The 12,027-nt window shown below is 51.8% G+C and overlaps 2 protein-coding genes across 3 annotated transcripts in view; one reads left to right on the top strand and one right to left on the bottom strand.

Annotated features, from left to right (window-relative positions):
* Positions 1-489: 489 nt before the first annotated feature.
* Positions 490-11,135, bottom strand: Gstz1 (glutathione S-transferase zeta 1). Of its 2 annotated transcripts, XM_052738620.1 has the most exons (9): positions 11,001-11,135; positions 7,273-7,324; positions 6,049-6,116; positions 5,329-5,409; positions 4,897-5,022; positions 3,468-3,546; positions 2,894-2,946; positions 1,899-1,948; positions 490-1,222 (listed from the first exon to the last, which is right to left on the bottom strand). In XM_052738620.1, exons 1-9 carry the CDS (start codon positions 11,013-11,015, stop codon positions 1,096-1,098), a joined length of 651 nt encoding a protein of 216 aa, XP_052594580.1. In that variant the 5' UTR covers positions 11,016-11,135; the 3' UTR covers positions 490-1,095. The 2 variants fall into 2 exon arrangements, with proteins under 2 accessions (XP_052594580.1, XP_052594581.1); XM_052738621.1 differs by lacking the exon at positions 4,897-5,022.
* A 17-nt stretch (positions 11,136-11,152) lies between these two features.
* Positions 11,153-12,027, top strand: part of Pomt2 (protein O-mannosyltransferase 2) — a 44,363-nt gene continuing 43,488 nt past the window's right edge. The window contains 1 exon segment of the mRNA XM_052738622.1: positions 11,153-11,699. Coding sequence (XP_052594582.1) covers positions 11,242-11,699 — 458 coding nt within the window. The 5' untranslated portion in view covers positions 11,153-11,241.

Raw genomic sequence — 12,027 nt, 5'->3', positions numbered from 1 at the left:
TAGCTCTTACATTTAAATTAACCCATAATTCTTATCTATGTTTAGCCATGTGGCTTGGTACCTTTTCTCAGTTCTGCCTTGTCATCTTGTTTCCTCTGTTTCCTTACTCTTCCCTCTTTCCAGCATTCTCCTAGTCTGCTGGCCCTGCCTATACTTCCTGCCCAGCTAACAAGACTTACTAACTGCTGAGTCCAGACATGGTTTCCAGCTAGCGGGGAAGTTCATCATCTGGGACCCAGCTCAGTCTTACCGGAACAAGTTGGAGGCCTGCCTTCAACTAATGACTAAACTCAGTGTAAATGTTTTCTGGAGTCAAGTTCAGTAAGAGGAGATGAAGAGGAGTTCAGGCTTCCCTATGGCACTTTGGTAAACCTGCCAGGCATTTTTAACCAGCATCTTTGTGTCATCTTCATGGCTGCCCCATGACAGATGGCAGGGGTCTTGGTTTCGTCTCTGTTGCTCTGAGAGAATACCCTGACAAAGGCAACATAAAGGAAAAAAGGTTTATTTTAGCTCATGGTTTCAGGTTACAGTCCATAATGGCAGGGAAGTCAAGGCATCAGTGGGAGCAGCTGATCATACTGCATCCACAGTCAGGAGAAGACAGCAGTGAATGCATACACACTAGTGCTCAGCTCTCTCTCTCTTCTCACAGGCTCCAGGATCCTCCGCCTAGGGGGTCCTCTACCATCCATGATGGGCGAGTTTTCCCACCTCAACATTATCAATCTACCCCCCCACCCCCACAGACATTCTCCCAGGTGACTCTAGGTGTTTTTTCAAGTTGACAGCATTAGCCATTACAGCTGGTCATGTCTCTGCCCACGCCCACTCCTAACATGACAGATGAGAGGATTAAGGCAGGATCAAGTTGAAGGGGAGATATAGTCTACTAATTTCAATTCTCTAGAGAAAACTCTAATACTGGGGGCCTCAAAGAAATGTCATGGACTCCCCCAAGAGTTTCTGCTGCTTCCTGAGGAAGAGGTCAAGTTCAAGTCTTCTTCTACAACTCATTCACTTCTGAGGCTGTTTGGCTTACCCAGCATCAGAGCCCTATTCCCCTCCCTGTACCGACGAGGCATGGTTTGGGAGCTAGGCCCTCAGCTCAGCAGGCGTATCTGGCTGTCGACAGGGGTGAGACACTTGGAAAGCCTCTAAGGCCAGCAGGGCCTTGTTGATGCGACTGATGGTAGGGTAGGGGCTGAGGTCCACCTTGAACCTGTGACAGAGAAGCACTTGTAAGCCAAGGTTTTCAGGGACACTGCTGTGGGCAGTGGGCAAAGCAGAGGCAGAGCTGGGTGAGGCCCAGGGGTTGTGGTGTACGGCCGGAAAGCAGCCCTGCCACATGGGGCACCTCATTCACTGGGAAGCTCTGGGTAGCTCTGGCATCATCTGGCATCATTCACCTTCTGCTCTTCTCTAAGTAATGACTGCTTGTGAATTCCAGTGTCAGGCATTTGTGCAGACTGTCCCATCACCCACGTTACTAGCTTCTTAGGGGAGGGAACGCACCCTGCACGTCCCTATCCCAAAGGGCAAGCACAAGGGCTGCCAGCAGGCCGATGGAGGGAACTCGAAGAGCTCACGTCTAAGCAGACACTCCACATCCAGGTACAGCAAGCAGGTATTCTTGGGCGTGATTCCCTTAGACAAGCCACCTCCTCTTAGGAGCGAGGGCTGTCTATACAGGACCACCCAGGCTACAATGGGCACGGTAGGGACATTTTAATGATTTCTGCCATGTCTGTGCTAAGCCAGGGAGGGCAGTTGGTGTGGCCTTGGTGCAGGGAGTCCTTGGCAGCTAAAAAGGGTTGAATGAGCCGTTATCTCAGTAGCAGATGTGGAGGCCCTGGCTGGAGGGGAACATGAAGGAAGGTGACAGAGCTGTCGCTTACCTTTCAGCGTTTGCCACCTGGGGCGCCAGGCACACATCAGCCATGGTCACCTAAAAGAAGGCCAGGGGAGTTTGCACAATAATAACCACCCCAGACTCACGGGCAAGGCTAGCTGCGTCCACTGCTGACGGTACCAGGGCTGCCAACCCAACTTCCTGTCTGCTTCCGCTTTTCCCACCATCCCCATCACCCCCCCATGGTCCCCTGTGGAACTGCCCCCCCCCCCCAAGCTGCAGCACTTTTCCCATGCCCTGCTCTGGTTTCCCTGACAACCAGCCCTGCGGTGGCCAGAGAAGGCCTGACTGCGTTGGCTGGCGGTGGCCAATTTGCTTGCTGAAGTCACCACCACTAGGGACTTAGTGAGGACTCACAGCAGAGAAGGAACCCGGGGAACCAGATGGCCACAGGCCCAATGCCTCAGTCTGCATGCGCCAAGGGCTCCTTAATCCTACAGTCTCCAGGTTGCGAAGGAAGGGAGACATTTGGTCTAACCCTTCAGCGGATGCCCAGACCACTTCACCGTCTCAGAAGTGTGCTCTTCTGGCCTAGACACCTCATACTACATCTAGAGCAGTGGATCTCGACCTTCCCAATGCTGTGACCCTTTAATATAGTTCCTCATGTTGTGGTGACCCCCAACCATAACATTATTTCATTGCTACACCATAACTGTGATTTTGCTACTGTTCTGAATCATAATGTAAATATCTGATCTGCAGGATGTGTGATATGGGACCACTGTGAAAAGGTTGTTTGACACCCCCGCAAAGGGTCACTACCCACATATTGAGAAGCACTGCTCTTGAGGCAGCGTAGGAGTGAGCTGAGGTGTTTCCACAAACTAACTGCCCAGAGCAGAGGTTTGTATCAAGAGGCTGGTCCCAGGTCCCCCTTCAGGCATCTCCTTAGGATAAGGAGATGACTGGGTCTAAGTGGGAGAATGACAGCCTGAGGTCAGCACGAAGGTCACAGTGGGCAGGTCTGGGGACACTTACCTCATCTCCTACACAGTACTTCCCTGCCGTGCTCTGCAGAATCTGCTCCAGAGCTGTGGGGAAGCCACATGGACAATATTTACATCAGCCTCTCCAGGGCGTGGCCTCCATAGCTATGAAATAGGTGGATATTTCAGTGACAGGCTGGGGCCTGGGGCAGAGTCTGGTGTAGGGAATCCAGGACTAAGAATAATGTCTCCCACAGCTTCTCTGTCTATCTCAGAACAGACAAGACTTGCAGCTGACCAAGGCAACAGCTCTCACAGGCAGCCTAGCATTCTGAGAGCAGGAGGCACTCTTGACTGGGGTGCTCAGTGAGATAGAGGTTGGGCCATCAACAAACTCTGTGCGACCACAGGCCCCCAGGTCTGGGGTTCACAGAGTTCTGGTGCTTAAAGCCATCCTTGAGCACCTGCCCAGCCCACCAACTTCCTGTCCACAGTCCTCTCATCCATCCCACTGTCAAGATCAAAGCAGGCTGGGAAGCTGGTTCAGATGCCCGCAGCCGTGTATGTGTGTGAGGATCAGTTCTCTGAGAAGTCACTCTGGACAGCTGAGAAGAGTAAGGACTCACCATTAAAGCCAGAGGTAATAACCTTCTGGGCCCAAGGCAACTGGTTCTCCTGTCCCACTTGCTTCAGGACAGACAGGTTCTGCACAGTTCAAGAGAAAAAAAAAAGAAATCTGATTGCTCTAGGAGCCAGCTTGGGTCTGTCCCTCTGTCAGGCCTCTGCATTGAAGCTCAGTGTCCATCTGCTCCAGCTGTTAACCTGTCCCCCTCGCCTCTGGGCTACACAGGACCTTCCTTCCATCAGGTCTCTCAAGTTGGAAGTAGCCACCTTCTTGGGCTGCCCCAGGTGTCCCCACTGATTTTGGTAGCAATATGCAAGAAGAGGGACACAGGATGCTGGCAGGATTGGCAGATGCAGCCACAAGCCAAAGTCTTGTTCTCTCACACCCAACACTCTCCCCGACTTGGTCTCTTGAAAAGGGGCTGTGTGATACCAGATGAGGGATTGACAGGGGACCACTGAGGACTGGGGTGAGGCAGGTGTGTAGGTGTGCTGGGACTGGCTTCTAGTGACTGTGACTAAGGTGCGATCCCCACTGTTAAAAACAGCAAGATGTCACGTGAGTCGTGGCACAGGCGCACAAGGATCTGAGTTTGGTCCTTGCTCTGGGACTACTTAGCTGCGTCACCCTGCAAAGTTACTGCTCCTTTTTAGAGTCATTACCTTACAAAGTAGAAGTTGGCACCCATACGTGGTTTGAATACTTGCCTTTCTACTTCACAGGTAAAAGCTTATTTTAAAAACCAAACAAACACCTTGTAAGAATCCCAGTATTAGCAGCCTGTGGAGTGAGTCAGGGGTCTAGGTCCAGACTAGGGAAAACAGAAGATATGGCAACGAAGCAATTCACGTGGAGTTTCTTAGCTTCTCAGTGGTTACGAAAAGTTCTGTTTACACTATGCTGATCTACTGAGTGTAGAGAGTCACTATGTCTGAAAATGTATGTGTCTTAATTTTAAAATACTGTATTTCTGAATTACACTAATGATGAAAAATCATTAGAAAAATGACACTAATAGACCTGTTCAATAAAGGGCTGCCATAACCCTTTAGCTTGTGACAAACTAAATAAAAACCTAAAACGCCATTATCTATGAAGCACAGTAAAGAAAGTGTGGTAAAGCAAGGCACAGAGAAGATGGGCAGGAGCTGCCCAGGATGGAGCTGGAGGCTGTACCTAGGCTACCCTGCCTCTTTCCCTGCCTCAAACATGTCTATGCTCCTAAGCCTAGAAGCAGACTTGGAGCCTCATACTGATGGAGGACTTCTGGGATTCCTGCCCGCTTCTGCCATGTGGGCTAGGCCAAGGCCCCCGAGAGTTTTTCTTTGCTCCCCTCCTTCCCCCACCCACAAGCTGCCCCCACCCTCCTCACAGTGAGTGTGAAGGATGAGCGAGAGGCGTACAAGAGAGCAAATGTAAGAGTGCCTAACCTGAAGGGGCTGGATGCCACTAGCGATGAGGTCGGAAATCATGCGCACAATGGCTTTTTTCTGTGGGTCCTGAGGCAGGAGACGCGGGGTGGGCCGAGTCTCTTCCAGGTACTCAATGATGGCCAGCTGTCCAGAGGGAACATTGAGGCAGGGAGGGAGAGGGCTTGGGATCCCTGGATCAGAGGGCAGAGGCCAGCAAACTACCTCTTCCCCTTGGAACCACCACTACCTCTCCACCCTCCTCAACTGAAGCACTGTAAAGGTCCTTGGGGGACCTTGAACTTGGTTCTCCACAGTCCAGCCTCCTCTCTCTTCCCTCTGCTGTATACTCAGTGAGTACCTATTATGCTCGGTGTCTAGCCACTTGTGCGTTAGGAAGAGCTGTCAGGTCCTCTCATTCAGAACTCGGCCACTCCCAAGCCCTCTACTCACTGACTGGCCAATGACGATTCCATCAATCTTCAGGGCTGGCACTTGCTTCATGGGATTCAGGGTCTGAAATTCCTCAGAGAACTGTGGAGACAAGGCCATGGTGGACTAGGTGTCCTAGCTTGAGTTGTCTAAAGCAGAACCAAGCAAGTAGGAAAACAGTAGGCCTACCACCAATCCCTATTTCTCGTCCTCGGAGAAGGACTTGGTTCCTAAGGCCAGGCTAACCTCTGGGGATCCATGCAGTATCCTAGACCCCTAAAGTGCAAGTTTTACCCCAGTGGTCTGGCTTTATGGTTTTACCTGTTAAACTAGTTCCTCACCCCATTTCTTTTTTGAGACATGGTTTCTCTGTGTAACCCTGGCTGTCCTGGAACTCAGAGATCCAACTGCCTCAGCCTCCCAAGTGCTGGGATTAAAGGCATGTGCCACCACCGCCCGGCTTCTTCCTGTACCCGTCAATGTGGCTACCAAGTCAGCTCCTACCTCAGACATCCATTGAGCGGGTCTAGTACAGGGCAAGGTCCCATTACCACCTGCCCTCATAAAGTCAGGCACTGATCCCAGTCCCAAGGTTCCCACTGCTGCCCAGGAGAGCCAGCAGCAGCCTCCCCAGTTACAGGAACCAGGAAACGCAGGCTTCCCTCCAGGGCACAGCCATGCTCCATCTTGTACCTCTTCTAGGTCCGATTCTCATATGTGGGTCTGGGACAGCTTCCTTACCTGTTGCCCCCCATCCTTTATGAGGTTGATGGGCACCATCTCATAGTCGATGCCTTTCAGTGCCAGAACTAGGAGAGACCAGAGCGGAGTTAGGGGATGCCTTCTGGCTAGACTCTCAAAGACAGCCCTCCCAGGGCAATGCCAAGAGCCTCCTCCCTGCTGGTTAGCTCTATGCTGGAGTGAAGGTAATTTAGGCTTGAGAGAGAGGCAGAGAGGTCAAAGCATGTATGCTTTACAAAGGCAGCACTCACGCTGCTGTGGCTTCCGGCTCAGTCAAGGTAGAGCCTCTGGGGTCCAGGAAAGGACTGTGGACAGGCGAGAGCCACCAGTGAAGGCTCAGCAGGTAGGGCAAGACTGGAGATCAGCTGCTTGGGTGCGAGCCCTACCACATTCAATTGTTAGGTGTATGGCCTCGGAAATAACTTAATGAGTTTCTCTGCCTCCGTTTCCCCGGTGTGACAGGCAGCACTGTATAGTAGTTGCAAGAGTGGGATTGGCTAGGGGCTGAGCTTACTAAAAGGATATGATATGAGCTTAGCATGGTCCAATTGCTGGTGCCAAGTCGAAGCAAATGGACATGGACTTGAGCCAGACTGCATGGTTCACACTGCAGGTTTTCCTCTTAGCAGCATGATTGAGGGCAAAATGGTTAACCTTCTGTGCCTTAGTTGTCTCGTCTGTACAATGGGGACACTAAGAGTCTCTCCCTCCTATGATCACGCAGGTGGAAAGGGAGTCACGCCCACAGAAACTCCGGGCACAGAGCTCTCTGGTACACAGTGCTGTGATGGTGACCTTTGCCAACAGCTGTGCTCACTGGAGGAGGGAAGGGTCAGACCCGGCCTAAGGCAGAAGGCTCTATCTAGTTCCTGCTTTCCCCAAGTCTGTGGCCAGCTCCAAACAGTTCTGTTTGATTAGCCAGATCAAATAAAAACAGAGGGCGGCCAGCTGCTCCCCTGCCAGTTACCGGGGACCTCTGGATCTTGTGAACCTACTCTGGGCGTGGTTGCTAAGGGGCTCTGGAGTGCGGTGTGACAGAAGCAGCACTCCTGAGGGGATAGACAACCCCTCCTCCCACTGCCTCTGTCTTCGTGTTGGACTTTCTGGGTGGAAGTGCCATTCAGAGACAGAGAACAGGAATGCTGGCCGCTGGGAGGTGGAGGGGATGAAGTCTTCTGTCCCGTCCCACCCCCCATCCCACCCCTCCAGAAGCTGAGCTCTTACCGATTCGAACTCTCCATGAACAGGAGCTTCGGAAAAAGGAGTAGAGAACCGGCTGAGGAGAGAGAGGATGAGGGTGGACATTAACTTAGGCTTGGGTTTCCGGCTGCAGGGGCCTGCTGGAAGCAGGCACCAGGCCCCAGGCAAGTTTCCTGCACCGGGACTCCTTACTGGGGCATGCACCTCGGCAACTCAGGCTTGTCTTGGGTCCTAGTTATACTATGCGTTCCTGAGGTACAAGTGTCGCTCCAGAGGAAGCAGCTTTCAAGTGCTAGCCTTCCTTACCTTGCCAGTCATAGTGCGGTTGCCTCCCAAGGAATGTCTTCTCTCAGAGAGCTGTGAGGCACAGGGAGGAACCCAAAGGGGTGGGCCCCAGGAGCCAATGGGAAAGCAGGCTAAACAGGCCCCAGAGGATCCTGGACTCTGGTCAGAAAGGGCATCTTTTCATCTTGTGGGAGGTTTCTTTTGTTCTTGGTTGGGGCAAGTTTGGCAATCAGGCATACAACGTAGCCTGGCTCTGAGATAAAACGGTCTATGGTGAAATGAGCTCAAAGTGGACAGACTCAGAGTCCAGACCTGGGCCAGGAAGCAGCAGTGTGTGACTGAGACAAATCCCCGCTTTCTCTGTTCTTCAGCTCCTCTGTTTATAAAACAAAAGGCCACCCTAAAATGATGACAGAAGTTCCTTTCACCCCTGGTAGAGACCAGGCTTCTTATTTATTGATGCTCTGCTGTCTGTCACCTTGAAGCTCCATTCTCAGATGGCCTCATAAGAGTAAATGGCAGATAAACCCATTTGTCCAAAGGCGAGGCTGCAAGCTGGAGGCTCACAAGGCCCTGTCTGCTTTCACAGTACCAATGGCCCCTCCCTTATCAGTGTTCTACTTAATTTTTCGACCTTACAATGATGAGAAAGTGATACGTATTTGGTTTAGAAACTTCTCTTTAAATTGTGAGTTTTGGGCAGTGGCATTTAGCTACAGCTTGGTGATCGTGGGCTGGTTATCAGGGTTACTGTGAGACATTGACCATGAGAGAGTGGCAAATATGATCAGAATCGCTGAAGAATGCCTTCTGTAATGTGTGTTATACACTGACTGTACCAAGGGTGACCAGAGTCATGGTAACCACTACTGCTCTCCCTATGGTCCTTAAGGAGGAAACCAAGTATCTTAGGCAATTTCTGTTCTTATCTAGTGGTAACTATACACCATAGTCTTAAACTTCAGGTTATGCCTTCAAAGACTTCCAGCGGATGCCTGAAACCATGTACTACCCAAACCCCATATCTAGTATTTTTTTCTTATAAATCACCGTAGTTTCTTTTCCTGTTGCTATGATAAAATACCCCGACAAAGGTAGCCGAACGAAAAATGGTTTATTTTGGCTTATAATTCAAGATACAGTCCATGGGTGAGTGGGGCGGGTGTGTGTGTTGTGTGTGTCAGTCAAGACAGTAGCCTGAAACAGCTGGTACTACCATATCCATAGCAGAAAAACAGAACAGTGAATGTGTATTGCTGCTCAGCTAACTTCCCCCTTTTTCTGGGCCCAGACCCAACCCAGTGTGTCACCCTCCCACGTCAATTAATCTGATAAAGATAATCCTTTACAGATATGGCCGGCGGTTAGCCTAATTTAGAAACTCTCTTAAAAGTGTGTCTGCTTTGCTCTACAAAAGCTTCTCAGTTTCAAGAGGTCCCATTGATTGATTGTTTCTCTCAGTGTGTGTGCTACTGGTGAGGGAACTGGATGCAGAGATCCACAGCTAGGCCCCAGGTGAAGCTCCAGGAGTCCAATTATCGAGAAAGAGGAGGGTTTATATGAGCAAGAATTGTTGAGACCAAGGTTGGATAAAGCACAGGGACAAATAGCCAAACGAATGGAAATGCATGAACTATGGACCAATGGCTGAGGGGTCACCAACTGGATCAGGCCCTCTGAATGGGTGAGACAGTTGATTGGCTTGATCTGTTTGGGAGGCATCCAGGCAGTGGGACCGGGTCCTATGCTCACTGCATGAGTTGGCTGTTTGAAACCTGGGGCTTATGCAGGGTCGTTTGGCTCGGCCTGGGAGGAGGGGACTGGACCTGCCTGACCTGAGTCTACCAGGTTGATCTCAGTCCTCAGGGGAGGCTTTGCCCTGGAGGAGGTGGGAATGGGGGGTAGGCTGGGGGGAAGGGGAGGGGAGTGGGAGGGGGGAGAACAAGGGAATCTGTGGCTGATATGCAGAACTGAATTGTATTGTAAAATAAAATAAAATTAAATTTAAAAAAAAAGTGTGTCTGGAGGCTGGTCTCCTATGTGAGCCTAGATCCTTTCAAACTGACACCAACCATCGCATACATACAAACATACATACCTAAGGTTTAATTTATAAATTAGACATGATAAGAGATTGCCAATAATAATGATAGAGAATAGTTTTAATAATTTACTATGACTTACTATAATAAGATTGCTGAGATTACTACTTGAGTCTTGAGGCCAACAGTATGTAAGACAAGGGTTACTCACACAGGCACTGTATAATCTGGGCAGCCTAACCACTAAAGCATCTATTAAGTGGCTAATAGGTGGGTAGTGTACATAGCATGGATATACTAGACAGAGGGGCAATTCACTGCCCTCTGCTGTGTGAGATTTCACCACACCACTCAGAAAGGCTTGCCATTCAAAACTTTGTCTCTGAAAATTTCCAGGTAAACCAAGGTTGGCCACAGAAAAGGAAATCATGGGAAGAAAAATAACAGCTAAGCACCAACTGCAGACCATCCGGTGATGTTTACATTTGCACAGTTACATTTTACTATCAAGTAGAATGTCCATTTAATCAGCGCACCTGGAAGAACTGTGTTTCCAACTCAAATATGCATTTTGATTATTCTGGCAATTTTAAATTATTTGCAGTTTTGCAGTTGTGGGAGACTCAACCCATGCTAGGCGCCACTTCAGAGCTACACACACCCCTAGCTGTTTTTATACCATTTCTTGCATGATTAAAATTCCGAAAATCACATCTGTATGTGGAAAATCTACACAGTATTAACCTGATGCAGTGTCCGTTGTATCTAATGTACCACCTTCCCGCACAACGGGCCTCAAACTTTATGCATGAAACTCAACAGTCCCTTATAAAACAGATTCTCAACCCTATTCCACCAATGGCTTAAATACACTGGACTAGAGAAGTACGATTTAAACCAGGGAGGCGCCTAATGCGACTTGGAAGGCGAAGGCAGGAGAGTCAGTTCAAAGTCAGGTTGGACTACATAACAAGACCTTGTTTCTTAAAACCAAACCAACAAAACAAAGACAAAATTAAAGACCTGGGAAGCCACCCCAAGTGATAAATGTTAACGACGGAAAGTGTCACATCTAGCCTTTGGTGCATGCCTGGACCCACAGGCCGGCCGGCCGAGAGGTGCACGCAGGGCACGGCGGAACTGCAAACGTTTGAAAGTCCTACAAGAGGTCTCTACACACGAAGTAGGGAAGGGCCCTCCCTTACTGGACGCCACGCAGCTTAGCCTTCCCGACTCAAATCAGAAGGACTCCTTAGCGCTCGGCGGCCAGCGCGCAGGTGCAGAGCGGCCCGGCGCACAGCATGCCGGGAGTCGTTGTGGGGCCGTGCGGCGAGGCGCGCTCCCCGCACCCCACCCCCCCACCCCCCGCAGCTGTTCTCCGTGTTTCTAAGTAGCGATCCTTAACCCCGGAGGCGCGGCACAGACCTTCCCGGCTTGCATCTCGCACGTCGGCCAGCCAAGAAAGTCAGCTCTCGGGACTAGAAGATGACTGAGGCCTAGCGGCGTCCAGAGAGCGAGGGTCGGACTAGATGGGGTTCCCTCCGTCGTGTGGGCCCCGCCCCCGTCCCCGCCCCCGCCCCCGTCCCCGCCCCCGGCGCTGCTGGGAGTTGTAGTTCGTGAGCCGTCCCGGGTCTCTTGGTCCTTCAGCGTCCCTCCGCCTCCCGCAATGCTCTACTCCTCAGGCCGCTTCTTAGCGGTCCGGGCGGCCGCTACAATTCACGCCCCGCCCAGAGCCCGGGGCCTGGCGCTCCGCGGTAAGCGGAGGGAACTACAAATCCCAGGGCACCTCGAGCCGCCCTCCTATGACTCCTTGACGGGGCTGCGGACAAGACCCAGCGCGCCTCCGGTCCGGAGGGCAATCCTCAGAAAGGGGAGGATGCCGCCTGCCATAGGCGGCGGCCTAGCGGGTTCCGAGCTGCGTCCCCGGAGGGGCCGCTGCGCGCCGCAGGCTGTCAGGGCCGCGGGCCGGGACACGGTCCCCCCGGTTGCAGCACGGAGGCTCAAACGGCCTGCTTGGAGCTCGCGGCACGTCGAGGCGGCAGGCCGGTGGGCCACGCTGGCTGTGGTGACGCTGCTGTCCTTCGCCACCCGCTTTCACCGGCTGGACCAGCCGGCGCACATCTGGTAAGTGGCGGAAGGGACTTGGCGGGCACCATGGCAACTGAGAGGGAGGGATGCCTCCCTCTGATTGGCCTGAGGGCACGAAGGGGGCGGGATTCACTGGAGGCGAGGCGTGACAAGTCTGTGATAGTCCCTGAGGGTTTTGGTGGGGTGGGGTGGGGTGGGATGGGGGTGGAGGTGGGTTGGAGGTGAGGGGCCACTTCTCTGTAAGTCCAGTCTCTGAGAAGAATAGGTTTGCTCTGATGGGTCTCAGGGTTTGCAGAAGAGGGTCTCACGTCTTCTAGGCTACCTGGCTTTCGAATGGTGGCACCCAGAGGTGCTTTGAACTTTC

This window comes from Peromyscus californicus, unplaced genomic scaffold (genome assembly GCF_007827085.1).
Source record: "Peromyscus californicus insignis strain IS unplaced genomic scaffold, ASM782708v3 Scaffold_15__1_contigs__length_86483966, whole genome shotgun sequence".
Taxonomy (NCBI): domain Eukaryota; kingdom Metazoa; phylum Chordata; class Mammalia; order Rodentia; family Cricetidae; genus Peromyscus; species Peromyscus californicus.
Note: the sequence above shows the minus strand (reverse complement) of the source record. Positions and strands in the feature narration are given on the sequence as shown.